The sequence below is a fragment of the Bos javanicus genome, chromosome 14 (genome assembly GCF_032452875.1).
Source record: "Bos javanicus breed banteng chromosome 14, ARS-OSU_banteng_1.0, whole genome shotgun sequence".
NCBI classification, from domain to species: Eukaryota; Metazoa; Chordata; class Mammalia; order Artiodactyla; family Bovidae; genus Bos; species Bos javanicus.
Genome location: NC_083881.1, coordinates 8,122,446 through 8,139,414, shown reverse-complemented (window position 1 = coordinate 8,139,414; position 16,969 = coordinate 8,122,446). Strand labels below are relative to the sequence as shown.

The 16,969-nt window shown below is 50.4% G+C and overlaps 2 protein-coding genes across 5 annotated transcripts in view; one reads left to right on the top strand and one right to left on the bottom strand.

Annotated features, from left to right (window-relative positions):
* Positions 1-14,713, bottom strand: part of SLA (Src like adaptor) — a 36,615-nt gene extending 21,902 nt beyond the window's left edge. Inside the window, exons 1-2 of one of the 4 annotated variants that reach the window (XM_061438548.1) lie at positions 14,541-14,713; positions 2,895-3,040 (exon numbers count right to left, since the gene is read on the bottom strand). In XM_061438548.1, the coding sequence (XP_061294532.1) occupies positions 2,895-2,955 (61 nt within the window). In that variant the 5' untranslated portion in view covers positions 2,956-3,040; positions 14,541-14,713. Of the gene's footprint in view, positions 1-2,894; positions 5,437-14,540 lie in introns of those variants that run through there. The other 3 variants (XM_061438546.1, XM_061438545.1, XM_061438547.1) reach the window with 3 other exon arrangements.
* TG (thyroglobulin) overlaps positions 1-16,969 on the top strand; it is a 235,215-nt gene that overhangs the window by 158,822 nt on the left and 59,424 nt on the right. The window lies entirely within an intron of this gene.

Below are 16,969 nucleotides of genomic sequence, written 5' to 3'. Positions count from 1 at the left end.
GCCTAGTCCCTTGGACTGCAAGGAGATCCAACCAGTCCATCCTAAAGGAGATCAGTCCTGGGTGTTCACTGGAAGGACTGATGCTAAAGCTGAAATTCCAATACTTTGGCTACCTCATGCAAAGAGCTGACTCATTGGAAAAGACCCTGATGCTGGGAGGGATTGGGGGCAGGAGGAGAAGGGGACAACAGAGGATGAGATGGCTGGATGGCATCACTGACTCGATGAACATGAGTTTGGGTAAACTGGGAGTTGGTGATGGACAGGGAGGCCTGGAGTGCTGCGATTCATGGGGTCACAAAGAGTTGGACATAACTAAGCGACTGAACTGAACTGAGTGCCATCAGATAACCTTAAATAGAGTTTTATAAAGGAGTGCTTCCACCCACATGTATCAGGTAGCTGCTTTGTGCTCTCATCGCTGTTGGGGAAGAATTACTCTGATCTCCATTGACAGCCTGCCCATGGGAGGCTGAGTGACTTCCCTGTGGTCAGGCAGCCCCCGCAGGACAATACCAGAAGCCCAACAGGTCATCTGCCTCTGAGACCTGTCCTATTTCTAGCAAGCCCTGCTGTCTCTCTGGGTTTTATGATATTTGTCTCTGAGAACTAATCAGGAATAGTCTGGCAAGCTTAGTTGAGGAGAAAACAGATGGGCAAATCCATATTCCCAGGCATTCACAGTCCTGCTCAGAACACCTGTTTGTCTAGAAGTCCACATTGTTGACCTCTTGCTCATCCATATATGGAGCCTGGGGCTGTGGGGCTTTTGAAGTCAGTGGAAGCACTGTCTGTTGGCCTAAAGAATCTGCTCCTGGGAGACCTCCTGGGTCCTTGAGACCAATAAAATGAGTAAGCAGGAGTGTTGGCTGAAAAGTGCTTGTTCCATGCAAACCCACCTTCTTTACATCATTTGAATCGAGACTTATTCACTTAGCATCGACCGTACCACCTCATCCCTTATTCAAGTAGGTGTTAGAGGAAAGAGGAAATCAAGTTAGGACTGATCACAAAGGAAACTTTTCAGGGGTGGGGGATGGAAAAGCCACCGGCTGCCAGCACTTGATGTGGTTGCCTGGATAGCAAACCGGGTACCACCTGGGGAATTCTCGGAACCAGGGGGCGGAGGGTCGGGGAGACCCCTGGCCCACTTCTCTAGAGGCACCCTCCCACCCACACAGTGGAAAAAGAGAAACTTATTTCATGACGATTTGCATTGAGAAAATAAAGGCAAATGGGCGAGTCCTTGGAGGCCTGTGTTTTCATGGAGTTCGCTCAAGCATGCCGCCCCCGCCGCCCCCGCCACCCCCGTGGGAGAAGCGACCTCACAAGATGGGCTCCTGGGTGGTGCCTCCCACAGGCAGCCGGGGCCCCAGGCCTGGCAGCCTCGCTTTTCTAGAAGTGGCCACGGTCAGAGCAGGAGACTGATGTGAGCTGGTTGGGAGAAGGTGGGAGAGGAGCTCAGGCGCAGCCACTCTGCACAACTGCACACAGCTCGGAACTTTGCCTGGGGTGCACATGCTCCCGCCCCCTAATCACGTGGCTCCGCCTCCTCTGTCTGGGGGAACGTCTCAGTGTCTTCCCACCTAGGTCTGGGGAGGGGTGTTGCGGAGCTGGACAGGAGCGTCACTAGAATTGCCCTGCATCTGATTTGAACAAGGATGGAACAGGAGGGTCTCTGCGCAGTCACCTGGGGGCATCTGAGGAGTCATGGGACCGTGGATACAGAGTATCTCCATTTGGGAAGAAATGAGAAGGTGGCTCTTTTTTCAAGGGGTTGCAGACATCATGGAGTAAGCGGCAGGTGGGGACACAGGGCTTGGTCTGGCTTTGTCCCTGCTCGTCTGGAGCTGTGCTTAGCAGACATTGTACTGGGCATCTGTGCATGTGAACTTGGCCCAGTTCAGTGCTGCAAGGGACATGGGGACACCTGGTGGGGTCACCCCTGTCAGGAGAGGGGGATCGGACTCTGGTTTGCTGTGATAAAAGGTGGGAGGTCCAAGTGTCCCAAAGCTCACGAGACTCACCCTGGAGACGCTGATGGGTCACCCAACCTGACCATCCCCTTTCTGACTCCCTAAAGGACCCATAGGCACATCTTCACTGTTCTTACAGGAAATAAAGGTGGAGTGTTAGCGGCCACCACACCTCTAAACCATGGGTTTGCTCTCAGCCTCCGTCTCTGCTTGCCAGTGTCCCCTCCCAGCTCTTGGGCCATCCTTGAATGACCGTGGCTTTGAGAATCTGGCTCAGCCTTGCATATCTGGAGAAAGCTGGTTCCTGTCATCCTCAATTAACCCGCCACACTATGCCCTCCTTCTAGAATACCTGGTCCCTGCTGTCCTACAGATGCTCACAAAGATTCCTTTATTTTCAGGAAGATTTCCTAGGACTGGTGGCTAGCATCATCAAGTTACACTGAAAACGTTCTGGTAGAGCTTTTGTAGCATTATATATCCATGCGAACATTATATACCCATGATAATATCATATACTCAGGATAATATTAATATAACCATCATAATATTATATCAGGGTTGGCAAGGAATGGTAAGAAAAAACCTAGACTTCAGAACTGGACCAGCTCAGGTTGGAAATCTGACTCTACTAATAGCTAATATACACATTGCATTTGCTCTGTGGGCCTCAGTTTCCCCACCTATAAATGAAATAAAAGGATCAAACCAGCTGCTTTGAAATTCCATCGTAAAATGCCAGCAGCTTAGCATCCTGGCAGGGCACCATTGTTGATCATTTTTAGCATTTAATCATGAGCATGTTAACACAGGCAAAGCAAGAGAGATGGTATAAGGAAGCCCTATGTACCCATTGCCCTGTTTGAATAGCTGTCAGCACCCCCATCACCGCATCTTCACCGAAGAAGCCAGACTTACCCTCTGAGCTGGGCAGAGGCCTCTCGGGGGGCGCCGGGGTAGATCGCATGCTGTTTCCCATTTTTCTTTCTCCCCGGGCTGTCGAAGCCGCTCGAAGCCAACGGCACAGGGGATCCACACGGGGAGTCAGCCACGCACTGAGCCCTCTGGGTGGAGAATGACCCAGTTTAGAGTACATCCTGCATCATATTTTCAGGCCGCTCGCTTCTTGAAAGGCGGGTGTTTTTATGTGAAGATCAGATTCGTGAATGTTGGTTACATTTGCGCAGCTCTACTTCTTTTATCAAGGGAATGACAGAGAAAAACCACAGAGAGGGAAGTTGCTAGCAAGTGTTGTTGGTGGAGAAAGTTTCCATTCCTCGCAGGGCTGACAGCCAGCAGCTGGCAGTGTTCGTGTGAGGGGTTGAGTGCCTCTCAGACTCCCCACCCCAGGGTCTCCTGAGCCCCGACCCTCAACACCCAGGGTCCCGGCCTCCGGAGCTCTTACCCTGCAGGAGTTATGTGGCTCTGCAACCTGAAGGGAATGAGAAATGGGTACTTTCTCTTTCCACTTTGTCTGTTCTGTTGGAGTTTCTCAACATGCTCTAAACAACGGGGACAAGTGAAAACCCCTAACAGGGCTGTTTGTTGTCTGCCTGCTTCCTGTGTTGCTACAGCACTTCAGCACCTGCTGTCGCCTTTGATTATCGCAGCATCCTTGCATCCCTTACCCCATTTTGCAGAAAGGAAACTGAGTCTCAGAGAGGGGAAGGATTTTGTCCAAGGTCACACAGCATGGAATGGGGAAGTTGGAATTTGAACAGAGAATGCTAAGTCTCTGGTTTAATTGTTCCATACTGTTCAAATGCTAAGTCTCTGGAACATCATTCCATAATGTTCAAATTCTGGCTCTGCGCATGCAAGCTGGATGCCCTTGGGGAAGTTCTTGACATTTCCCTGCCTGTTTTAGCGAATAATAATAAAACAACATGGGGTTGTGGCTGCAACATTAATAGATAAAGCCTGTGAAACACTTAGAACACAACCTGGCAGAAAATTAATAGGCGTAAAATTGCCAGTTATTGCCATTTACAGTATATTTTCTGAAAGCCCATGGTGAGGGAAGCTCTAATTCTGGGTCTTCATACAAGTACTTTAGAAAGGGGCTTAAATGATTCCATCATAGAAGTGTCCTCTCAGGCTGCTTGAAGCAGAGGAAGTCCACACCTATAGACAGAGGTATTCCTGTCCCTGGGGACAAAGAAAACTGATGAGACAGAATCCCCCAGCCAGTGTCCAGCCCACCTGGAAACTTGCATTCTACCCCATTCTTCGTCTCCAGTTTAAGATCAAGGCGTTAGGAGTTTGAAAGGGCCCCAGAGTCGGCCAATCCAACCCTTGCATCCTTCCTCTATGCATTTCAGGTTCAGATACTGGGCAGATCAATGCTCCCAGAGCAAGGCCTTTCAGAGACTGACGGGGGTGTGCACCACTTCCTAACGGGTCAGGGGAAGGCAAGGAAGGGGGGTCTACGTGGTACATTGCAAAACAAGGAAAACCAGAAAGTGTGTCCTTTGAAAGTTAATCTATTTTAACTAGTTACATGAAGTTTATCACTTATAACTCAGACTGAGAGATTGTAGTATCATCGAGTTCTTCCCAAGATAATCACAAGACTTGCCCAGACTCTAAACTTATAATGCACCGCAGACTGTGTGGCTGGATGGGCCACGTGCTCCAATGAGAAGGCCCGAATTCTGATCCTGTTGGCCTTCGTGACTGGAAGCAATGAGGGTAGTTTAAGGGCGAGGCCACTCTGATGCAATATCAAGGCCCTTTTTCCTCCTCCATCTCGCCTCCCCCCTCCCCAAATACAGCCAAGGGGGCGCTCTGTCTCTGGCAGGCCCTTCCTGCAGGCCAGCGGGTTTCAACAGCATCACCCTGGCTCTGGGGGGAACAGGGATGAATTTTCTTTGTCTCGGGTGTGGTGTAGGCACTCCTGGAAATGTGCTCAAAGAAAGTGCTGGGGAAACCATGCTAGTGGAAGGACCCGCAGCCTCACTCTGAAGTTAAGTGTCTCATGTGTGGGGCCTTGAGCCAGCGCCCAGAGGACGGGGGGCCTTGGGGTCCCACCCAGTGGACAGGAAGGCTTCCGCCTCTGGGGCCCCACCTGAGGTTTGTTCAGGGAAGGGGGAAGTAAGCAGACTGGCTCTGGGGAGCTGGCACCCTGCATGGGATGCACAGACGTCCTGAGAGGCCCTACTGCCTTTGTCCTGCTCCCAGTGACTTCCTGGAGCCCGCAGTCACCCCAGCCCCTCAGCCGCTCCGTCTGTGGTCACCAGGGCTTCTAGTGGAGCTCTCAGGATACATGGGGAGTGGCCCTGCAGGCCTCCCCATGGAGATATCACTCAAGTGTGTGGCCACCTTGCCCCCTCGCACTCCCAAGGGTGCCCACAGCGCTGCCACTGACTGGGGACAATGCCCCTCTCTGCCTGCAGCCTGATGCTTGGTCTGCAGGATCAGCTAGATCCCAGGGCTTGGGCCTTTCACCCCTCCCCCGAGCGCCCAGTAGGCAGGTGAGCTCTCACCCCTGCAGACCCCCGGGCCCCTTCCCTGCAGCATGTCTTAGCCTCACTCCTGGTCCATCTTCTCCCCCAGCCACTTCCAAGTGATGACCTCCAGCCATCACGTCATACTCTCATCTCTACATCAGCAACTCCAGGAAAGTCATGCCGATAGACTTTGTTATCGATCAGAGGGAATTCTAACTTTGTTTCCTTCCAACAACTTTATCATTCTTCTCAAGGATGTGTGTGCTCTTTGAAGGGATTCAGGAACTACAATGAAAGCGAAAGTGTTAGTCGCTCAGTCATGTCCAACTCTTTGTGACCCCAAGAACTGTAGCCCGCCAGGCTGCCCAGTTCATGGAATTCTCCAAGTAAGAATACTGGAGTGGGTAGCCATCCCCTTCTCCAGGGGATCTTCTCGACCCAGGGATTGAACCCAGCTCTCCTGCATTGCAGGCAGATTCTTTACCGTCTGAGACACCAGGGAAGCCCAGGAACTACAATGCAGGAAAACAAAAGATTTGAAACTTGCATTTACAGATGAAAAAACTGAGGTCCATCCAAGGAAAGAAACATACCCAAAGTCTTGAGATGAGATGGGGTGGATGCTAGGAGCCCGGGTTCTTGGTCTTCTCTCTGTTTCTGTCTGGCGGGTGGGCACACTCCGGGAGCAGGGGCTGGGCTGGACTGTAAGCTCCTTATCCCGCCTGTGCTAGTCAGAAAAGCCCATCAGTCCACCTGCTCCTTGGAGGTCTGCTGGCTGATTTCCTGTCATCTCCAGGGAAGAGTGAACTCATCTGAAGGAGGCTTTGATTTGAGAAGAGCGAAAGTGCCCCCAGAGACTGAGAGCTGGGGTTTCCCTAATGAAATGGCTGAGCGATCTGATTTAATCTGTGACAGTTTTATGCAGTGGCTGGAGGTGGGAGCGAGGCTTTGAAAGGCATAATTGCTTCTGGAAACAACAAGGAGAGGGCCAGAGAGAAATGAGTTAATTAACACTGGCTCCGAACAGTCTTGGTTTCTTCATCCCTTTTCTTTGTGGTGTCAGAGGATGGAAACCGACCTTCGCCTCTTCTTCTTCCCCCGTCTCTGGGCCAATGTTGCTTTTTGTTCTGCGAAGACTTGGGCCTCAGTTTACTCTTCTTAAAAATGAAATGAATGGAAAAGATGATCTCCAAAGAGAGAGCCACTGAACCTCTTTCAATTCCAGCAATTTCAGTGACCTTTTGAAAATGATTACTAATAGACCCATCATCGCTTTCTTAAGAAGTCCCGTTACACGGAATAAAATACAAGCCCGGTCTCTACACTTCTGAGGACACGGGCAGGGTGATTCGTGTGGGCGATAAGCAGATGCCACCACCTTTCATCTTCCCGGCATCCCGGAAGGCAGAATTTCTGCATTTACCTTCTCAGTGTGGAGGTCAGCTGGTTGGCTCCCCTGCCCACACGCCCGGGGCCAGAGCCTCGTGGAGCAGGGATGCCAGGGCCCGCCTACTGGCCCTGGCTGCAGAGCCCTTGCCCTTTCCCTAGGGCCATGCTGCCGACTCCACCAGGAGGAAGCTGGGTCCCCAAAGGACTCTGGTCAGCAAATGGCTGGCCACCCTTTGAGCAGACCCCTGGTATGGAGGAGTCAAGGCGTGTGGGCCCTGCCTTCTCAGGCTGGTTTCTGTCTGACCAGATCAGGGAAGTTTCCATCTTGGGCTCTGTGTTACCGGGTGGACATAGCGCCTGCCACTCACAGAGCAGCATCCCAGGACTGCTCTGTGCATCTATCTCATCCACTCTGTGCTCCTAAAGGCCAAGCCTCACTCTGGGAAAGGAAGTAACCTGAACCCCTTCATAGTGTGACAAGGGGGCGGCAGCTTGAGGAGCCCCAACCCAGGGAAGGCAGGTCCAGAACAGTCGGGTAAGCGTGGCGACAGTTGGGAGGTGAGAACTCACTTGGGGGTGCAGCCCTCCCTTTGGGATCAGATACTTCTCCCACAGAGTGTGGCAGTGGCAAGTCCGTCCACGTGACCTGCTTCTAAGGTGTGAAGGCATGGTGGCACCAGTGGGGGCCCTCGTCACCCATCACCTCCGAATCCCAACAGCAGCGGTCACCACAGAATCGCCAGCACCGCCCCGGGTGGTCAGCCCTTCCTCTGCCGGGCACCAGCATTTTACAGACGTCACACTCCCCCACCAGCTTCTCACAAGAGCCCAGCTTTTAGGTGACAGGAACTAAGCAACGTGTCCAAGTTTATATGAGTAGTAAGAAGGCAAGCCAGGCTTTACACCAGCTCTGCCTGACTCCCAAACCCATTCTCAAAACCACCGCGGAATGCTGTCCTGCTTGCCTGCCCTTGGGTGTAGTCCAAGAACACAACCGAAAGTGATTTTGAAAGTGTGCCAAAGGAAGCTTTGAGGGCCATAAACGTTGGGGTGGACCTTTAGTCCAGGGGACACAGAGGTCCCCAGGGGTCTCTTGGATGTCAAGTTGCAGTGATCGGAAGCCCAGGGCTGGGGTTTTAACTGGGGGAGGAGGAAGGACAGGAGAGAAGTGCCAGTTAAGGGCTGCTCAGGTTCAGCGGTCACGGCCACTATCAGGCGGCCTGGTGTGGTCAGGAGGGCAGGAGTGAATTGTATGGAAAGTTTTCCAGCCTTTCCAAGCATTGTTCTGAAGAAATATTAATGCTATGGGGAGAAAAAAGCCCAAAACAAAGCAAACAAACAGAAAACTAGCCATACTCACACTATGTCAATATTATGAAACTTCAACATGCGTGCTTAGCCGCCCAGCTGTATCCAGCTCTTTGTGACCCCCTGGACTATAGCCTGCCGGGTTCCCCTGTCTGTGGAATTCTCCAGGCAAAAATACTGAAGTGGGTAGCCATTCCCTTCTCCAGGGATCTTCCAGACCCAGGGGTCAAACTTGGATCTCCTGTATTGCAGGTGGATTCTTCACTGTCTGAGCCTACGGGGAAGCCCAAAACTTTAACACGCACCCACATATATGTGAAAACCTGTTAAAGGAAATTATTGCCAAGGTGTTTTCAAGGGCTGTCTGAGGATTGATTTTATAGGTGAATTTCTTGACTACTTCTTTACACCTCTCTAAAATCTCCCAGTTTTTCTCCCACGTGCCTGAACTGCTTCTATAATCAGAAGTAGAACTAGCAAAGAAGGAGGGTGCCTTGAATAAAGGGTTTCCAACGCAGACAAGCAGAAGTTCAGATTCCAGCTCCCTGACCTCCTGGCTGTGTGTCCTTTAGCAAGTTTGCTGCGCTCCTCTGAGCCTCCCTTTCCAAATGCAGAAATTTGAGATTCTAATCCGTGCCCTGAGGGGTTGTTTTGAGGATTAAATTAAGGTCATATCTGAAGCAGAGATAAGCGTGGTAAGATGGGATCACTACAGATTTACCCACTGGATCCCTAGGGGTACTGGGTGGCCAGCTAGGTCACTGGGCAAACTTTGGCAGTCCTTCCCCTCCTTTAGGCCTCAGGTTCTCAAGTATGGTGGGGAAAGGGTTGGGCCAGACAATGGCTTATGGTCCTTTTGTCTCAATTACCCCCTACCCCACACCCTGAGTGGTACCCGGTACCCACCCAACAGCCCTGGGACTTGCTCGGGGCTGCCTGCGGTCTGCCACCCGCAGCAGGGGCCCTAAGAACTGGGCCAGGACCTTAGCATCGGTTGGCTCCCCTGCCAAAAATCTCTCAGGATTTCCGGGGGCACCCCACCACATCCTGACCTCGCTCTGCAGGTGTGCCGCCCTGTGACCCACATGGTTCCCAGCTCTCCTCGCCGGGCAGGTGCAGCCACAGGCCCGTCCTCCCTGACCCCAGGTCCGTCTTGTTCTCCTGCCCCTGTGCAGAGAAGAAGCCTGCGGTCCAGCCGGCTGGTTGAAACCTGTTCTGACAAAGTTTCCCCAGAAAGCTCGACATGTGAAATAGATAAAAGCAGGCTTATTGGGGGTTGGGGGCTCAGCACTCCCTGCCCCTTTACCTCTCCAGAGAGGACTCTCTGACCCTAGAATATCATAAAGCACCAACTGGAGGTGAGCAGTTCAGTGTCCTCAATTACAAAGAAAAGGCTCAGAGAGGGCAAGCCCTGTTCTCAAGGCCTCTCAGTAATTTTGGATAAGTGCTATGACCCGCCCACCCTCCCCAACCATCCAGCGCTCTTCACCACAGAGAGTCACTGACCATTTATCATCATTGACCCACATGTCCATGAGCCTATGTTCCTTTCACCCTTGGGTGTCCAGAAGAGGATCTCGTATACCCTCAGGATAACAGGGAGTCTCAGCTTTACCCTGAGACCAGGATACACACATCCTAGAAAACATTTTACAGTCATTTTAGGATGTCAGAGGGAGAATCCAGATTTGGGACCTCTTGGTGCTGGGGCGTATTTCAGTTTCATCTCTTAGAATGTCGCTAAACTTCTTTCCACTGCTTTTTGTTGATTTCTGTTTTAAAACTGAGCTTAGCCATAGCTTCCTTGCTGAATTTTCACAAGTAAGGATTAGAGAGTATGTGTTACAAGATTAGCACATTGCTGGGTGTGTGCGTGTGTTGAGGCAGGGAGTAAGTGCTCCGTTGCTCATTTCTCTGCCAACAGTAAATGTGCTACAAGTGAGCACCTTGACCCCAGGCCTAGCGGGATCCTTAAAAAGTGGTGTCCAGCATGGAGAGGTGAACAATACAGTTATTCCTGGCATGGCTTTAACATCTCACTAAAAAAATTTTTTAATTTCCCCATTTCTTTTTTTTTTTTCCCTAAATCAACTTTTCATACTCAGAGTGACCACTCCCCTCCTCCCCCCTGCCCCGCAATACACAGGGCTGGTGGGATATGGTACCTTCCAGTCTGTGAGTCTGTTGAACACCAAACAACACTTCCTGACAAAAACCACGTTACAAATGAAGTCAGGCCAGGTCGTCGATACCCACATAACCTACAAGCTGACAATCACAGACCTTGGCAATGAGCAAACAGTCAGAAAGCCAATTATTTTGATGTTAGATCACAGAGATACGCAATTGCACAGAATGGGAAAGCAGTGAAGACGAAATGGGCTTTTCATTTCAAACGCCTGGGAAATGCAGGTCTCGTCAGAAGGTGGAGGTCAATGGTGACGCAGATGGATAGGCGAGAGGGCGTTTGGACGCCTGGGCCCGGGCGTGGTGAAGTTAGGGGTTCCTGTATTGCATAACTTTTCCCAGCAAGACTTGGGTTTGCTCTTTGTACAGATACGTGAACCACCAGCGAGGCTCATGAGCTTATCAAGGGAGACGGAAATTGTTCTTTTGTCTCTTAACGGCCTTTGCATGTGCTGAGCCACACGTGAATCACTTGCAGATGCCTGGGGTGGGGACCCCCGAAGCTACACTTTCTCAGCTCAGGGTTTCATCCTTACATGCTCAGGGTCACCCGCCTTGCCCGCAAAGGGGATTCTGACACTCTCTTGTGTGGTGGTTTGATAGTGACTGTAAGTGCCTTGAAGTCAGAGGTCTGTGTTGACTCAGACCTGAAACACACTAGATGTTCCAAAGGGAAAGAAAAGGAAGAGATGAAAACTGAGGAGACCCTGTGCCCGGGAGAGACACACCACGGCCATTACGCCTCTTGTAGGACTGAGGAAACCAAAGCCAGAGTGTTTGCATAACTTATCTGGGTTTATCAGCGAGCTGGTAAGAGAGGAGGCAGGGCTTGAACCCAGGTGTCTGGCTCCGGAGCCCGGCTCTTAAGTCCTCTGCTCTGAGTCATAAGGAAGTGGACAGAGGGTTACATGAAGCTAAATCAACCCCTTTTCATGACAAGATCGTGGCGCTGCTCTTGTACGCTAGAAGGTCAGTTGCATCATAGCTGTTAAGTAGATAGACCAGTTGGTATATTGCTAAAGTAGCATATCAGGAAGTGGTTCCTGACCTACCAGGCTCTTCCAAGTTCTATTCAGAGGATGTAATCTTTAAGCTGATTGTCCACGTGACTTGGAGGCTGTGGGAGTCCAGAAGAGTAGGGGGAGATGGCACATTTGTACTTTGAGAAGAAGTGTGCCTGCCTCCAAGGGCTAAAGTGAGAATTAAAGGTAAAGAGTTCACTGACAACAGGTTACCCTCTGCCCTCTGTCCAGGGTTCTGGCCCCTTCATGGCTCACACCACAATTCCTCGTTATGGATTTGTGTCTTCAACAGCCCCAGTTTATAAACTCCCTGAGCACGCGATCCTTTCTTTAGCGTATTGCTCAATGAGAAATCATTACCTTGCAGGTGCCTGGCACGTAGTAAGGGCTCACTGCATTCAGTCGAGTGGCTAAAAGTGTCCCTCCAGAGTACCCAGCACAGGGCAGGCAGGCAGGGCTGTGCCCTCAGGGGCAGCCCTGTCCTCTCAGGGTGGGCCTTCCCCCCAAGGACCATTGCAGGGACAATTCCCACTTTGGTCTGAAGCTCCTGAAGTCTCCCCACCTGCCCCCACCCCCACCCCAAGTCCCCCAGCCATGGTCCCAGTTGCCTGAAGGTGCCAAGGAGGGAAGCGTGACTTTGCGAGGCTGTATGGCAACAAAAGTGAGCGGCTTGGAGGCCCCACGGTTTCTGTCTGTAGCTCCAGTTACCGTAACGAAATGAACTGCCTCCCCCCGTGGTGGTTCTCAGATGGGAGGAAGTGGTCGGGACCAGTGTACCTGTTTCCTTTGGAACTCTTGGGGAGGTGGGAGGGGAGGAAATCAGTCAGAGGATACGGCCTCAATGCGTTGCTCATTAGGGAAGGATGGATGGATGGATGAGTGGGTGGACAAACGGATGGATAAATGTGCTAACAGGGCCCTCAGGTTGCTGACAAGAACCAAAGGCTCTAGCTTGACATGCTGGAAAATTTTAATGAGAATTTTAAGCTCCAGCTTCTCAGAGCTGGGGGAATAAATTCTTGCTGAATGTCAGATGAAAAATTAAAACCCAGCAGCATCTATTAATGCAGGAAGCTGACTGGGGTTTACTGAGATGAATAATTTCTAAGTCTTTAAGGAAGACCCACTCCCCTTGGAAATACATTGCCAGCTCTTGAAACTAAGAGTGGAGGAATGTTTTTTTCTTTCTGTATTAGGAAGATGATTTCAGTGCAGTACAAACCTACCTATAGCTGTTTCACTTAAGTGAGATGGAGGACCACCAGGTAGAAATAAGTATTCAGAAAAATCGAGCAAGGAATCACAGGTCATCGGCTGTGCCATGTGACCCGTCATATTGAACACTGCCCGCTACTGTTTACTGCTGATGGATACACAAGCAGCTTGGGTGCTTTAATTGTCTGGGTTAGGAGTGATAGTAGCTGCTATTTAGTACTTAGCATGCACTACGTATTGTATATAATTTAAACTTTCTACAAACACATAAGGAAGCTGGTCTTCTTTTTATTATACTAAGAGGAAAAAGCAAACACTCAGATAGGCAAAGCGACTTGCCCAGAGTCACACAGTGAGTTCACTGGCGACCAACCCAGAATGTAGGCCCAGGTGGAGCTGATTAAAAAAAAGGTTTTCCTGGTCTTACTTCCCAGATTCTAGATCTTTTTTAAGACACAAGAGTCTAAATAGCTTTCAGCCTATTCCATAGATTTTTTCCCCCTGTTATTACCATTGTATATTTCAGAGCCTATTAAGCACTCTTTTTTTGAATATTTATTTACTTATTTGGCTGCACAGGGTCTTAGTTGCAGCATGTGGGATCTAGTTCCCTGACCGGGGATTGAACCCAGGCCCCCTGCATTGGGAACTCACAGTCTTAGCTACTGGAACACTAGGCAAGTTCCTTAAGTACTCTTGAATAACATTTTCCCAACTGAAGACTATAGTTTGCACCAAACGTTGCCAGAAATTTTACTTGAGTTTACCTCCCTATTTTTGAAAGAACCACAGCCCAGTATAGGATCTCACAGCAACCTACAAAAAGACACCCTGCAGTCGATGGAGCATACTTCTCTTAGTACTATGAGCACTGCTTTAAATACACACTTTTGTCCTCCCCCAACTTCAGCTCACTTAGGTGGGGCTCTTCCTCCCCCGTCTCAGCCCTTGGAGCCCTCGGAGCCTCTCACCAGCTGTGTGACTTGGATGAATCACTTAACCTCTCTGAGCCTCATTTTCTCATTTGTTGGAAGCGAATAATCATGGTAATCTTAACAGGATTGTTAGAAAGATTGCAGGAAAATAACTTTTCATGCAACATGCCTCCCCTGCCACTCAGCTGGGCAGACTCCATCCCTTCACACTATGTGCACAACCCCGATTCAGGACATTCTGAGGCCAAAACCCAGGCCATTTCCCTAACACACCAGGCTCTCTGGACATGGAGGAACCTAGTAGGATAAGGAGTGTGCCATATTCCTTAGAAAATTCTAGTTCTCCAAAATATCTCCTAATGCTTGCATTTTATTTTCAGATTTTTGTATGCCTCCCATGTTTGCCTTTGATTTAATCATATGCGCTGTAAAAATCTCACCTACTTGGATTCTTATTGTTTGTTACCATCAGTCATTGTTGGCACCTTCCCAAGAAGATCCACACCCCAGATGCCTAGAAGCACCACTGTGATGTCCACCTGCCTGGGTTCCAGTTACACACGTTATGACTCCATGCTGGTAGCGTTTTACTGAGCCCCTACTACGTGTCTGACACTGGCCTGGACACTTTGCATAGCTTAGCTCGTTGAATCTGCCCAATACCTGTGTGAGTTGTGTACCATTATTCCCACTTCCCAGAGGAGAGAATGAAGGCCTGGAGAGATTTAAATGTCTCACCTAAGGATATACTTCTAGAAAGTCTAATAGCAAGCTGGAGTGTCCACAGTGAGAACCCTGCTCTGTGCTAGAATGTTCTGTGGCTGGAAGATCTCCTTCTGGCATGAGCGTGCCCGGTCTGAGCTCTCCCAGACCTTCCTGGCATAGAGTTCCCCATCAGTGAGCAGCCACGACTCACCAGCCACAGAGCCTCACTTAGACCTGCTTCTGCCTATCTTCCCAGAGCATGTCTGTCTCCAGAAAGTCCCCCCACTGCCAGCTGTGTGTCTCAGGGGTCCCGACACCTCCCCTCCAAAGCCCCTGCCACGTCCCCCCATATACCTTCAACAGCTGGGCACGGTCTCCCCTGGGAGTCGCAGAGGAGGGACCATCAGGAGCACCATCACCACCGCTCCATCAGCTGCTACTTCCGTGGCAGAGTGAGCCTCCCGCCGGTGCAGAGCCCATGCTATCGAGAAGCACAGTTGCTAAACCGGCTGCCACTTCCTCTGCTAGAAACGAGGAAGGCGCGGGCTACAGGAGACAGGTTCCTGTTTTCAGCAACTGCGCCGAGCAGACTTCTCTTTGTAAGGACAGTGCAGATAGCAACACTGTTCTTTTTTTTTTTTTTTGCAAAGCACTTGGGAATATGGGCAGCTTGATTCTAAGTGTCCAGGCCATGCTCCGCTTTCAGACACGGGGACATTTTGTCTCTAATTAAAAGGCAGAGGAGGCTGAGAGGATGCTCTTATGGTCTAAAGCTCACTGGGTCCAAGGGGGCTGAGGCTCAGAAGCCTCAGCTGCTTCTCTCTTCTCAGGTTCTTGATGTCACGGCCCAGTGGGCCCTGAGCAAAGCTTCTGGTCTTGGCTCCACTGTAGACAAGTTTTTAATTGGCAGAGGATTGAAATAATGGGCCTCAAAGACCATTTACAGAAAGGAGCAGCCCACCAGCCATCCCGGGGGAGGCATACCACCCCTTGGCTGGCTGGTGCTACAACTGGAAGAAACTAGAAAGGTTGTGAAAGGTTATAAAACTAGAAAGGTTATGAAAAATAGTCAGCTGTCCTAGGTTCCTGATGAAAGTTGCCTAAGGAAACATGGTAACTGAATGTATGATGCCTGACTGGCTCCTGGATCAAGGGAGAAGGACTAGAAAGAACATTCCTGGGATGGAGGTAGGGGTATTCAAACACAGACTGCATATGGGACCATTTGTGTCAGCGCTCATTTTCTGGGCATAGAGCTATGTGAAGAATGTGCTAATTTTTAGGAACTTCATGCTAATGTATTTAAGGTCAAGAGGCACGCTGTCTTTAACATTCAAATGGTTCAGTAACAAAGAAAGAAAGCATACACACACAAAGAGAAAGAGAATGAGAAAGACAGAAAGCAAATGTGGCAAAATGTTCATGCTTGGTCAGTTTAGGTGAAGGGAATATGTGCATTGTACTATTTCAGCTTCATGATGGGTCTCAATTTTTTTAACTAATAGTATATATCTCCCTGTTCATAGCATGCTTCCCAGGAGGTGCAGTGGTAAAGAATCCGCCTGCTAATGCAGGAGATGCAAGAGATGCTGGTTCGACCCCTGGGTCAGGAAGATCCCCTGGAGAAGGAAATGGCAACCCACTCCAGTATTCTTTCTTGCCTGGAGAATCCCATAAACAGAGGAGCTTGTAGGGCTACAGTCCAAGGGGTCACAAAGAGTCGGACACGACTCATAGCATGCTGGTCTTGATCGAAAGCCCAACACATGGAGCCCAAGGGCTTGTTGGTAGACATGGAAGCTGCCGGAACGCCGGCTCCAGACAGCGTGTCATGGAGGTGCCTGGGTGAGCTCGGAATGCCAGGTGACCTGCTGCATAGCCCTCTGAGAGCCCTGGTCCACCTCCCACTTCACAGAGAAGACAGAGCATCCAGTGATCTGCCCAGCATCACTCAACTGGTCCACAAGCAGAGTCAGGTCACTGTCTGGGACTGGTGGCGTGGCCCCAACCTGGTGGGAACAACTCGGCCAGCAGGGACAGTCATTTAGAAACCTCTCTCACTGTTGTGATCGAAGGTGAATTCAAAACACCAGGGCTGCTTCTAAATTTAGCAGGGGCTCTGTACTAGAGAGGTGCTTCCTTAGACGACTTGTAAGAGTCCCTGTACTGCGCGGGGCACCCTGGGAAGGGGCAGAGGAAATGTTGCAAAGACTGACTGGGTGCTTGGCCTCGAGGGGGAGGAGTGGGCAGGCAGGGAGAAGCAGAAGTGGATTTTTCCCCCTGAACTCACCCAGAGGAGTAACAGAGGTTTAGATTGATAGTTCAGAGGCATGAAGCTTTAGGCAACTTGTCAAAAAATATTTACTGAACATCAATTATGAGTTAGACTCTGAAGTCATTCCCTCACTCAGTTATTTATTCAGTGACATTTTCTAGGCATTGGAGTTCAGCCGTGCATGAAAGCCCTGCCCTACTACACAGCTATCAGCTCTGGTGACTCTGTAAGGAAAGGAAAATGGCCAGTGTGGAGCTGGGAGAGGGAGGGGCTCTCTGTGCTATGAGCTGAGGCTCCAGGAGGAAAAAGATCAGCCTGGGAACACGTTAGAGGGCTAGAGGTTCGTGCAGACTTTGGGGGACAGGGAGGAAAAGCGCAGTGGGCTTAAGGTAGCTCCCGGTGGTCTAATGGTGGAGGCTGACAGCAGGCAGGCAGGGACCATAGATGGGTCTCTATCAAAGGGAGTGGTCGGTGCCCAGGAGAGGCTGCTGCAGAAGGAGAAGCCCAG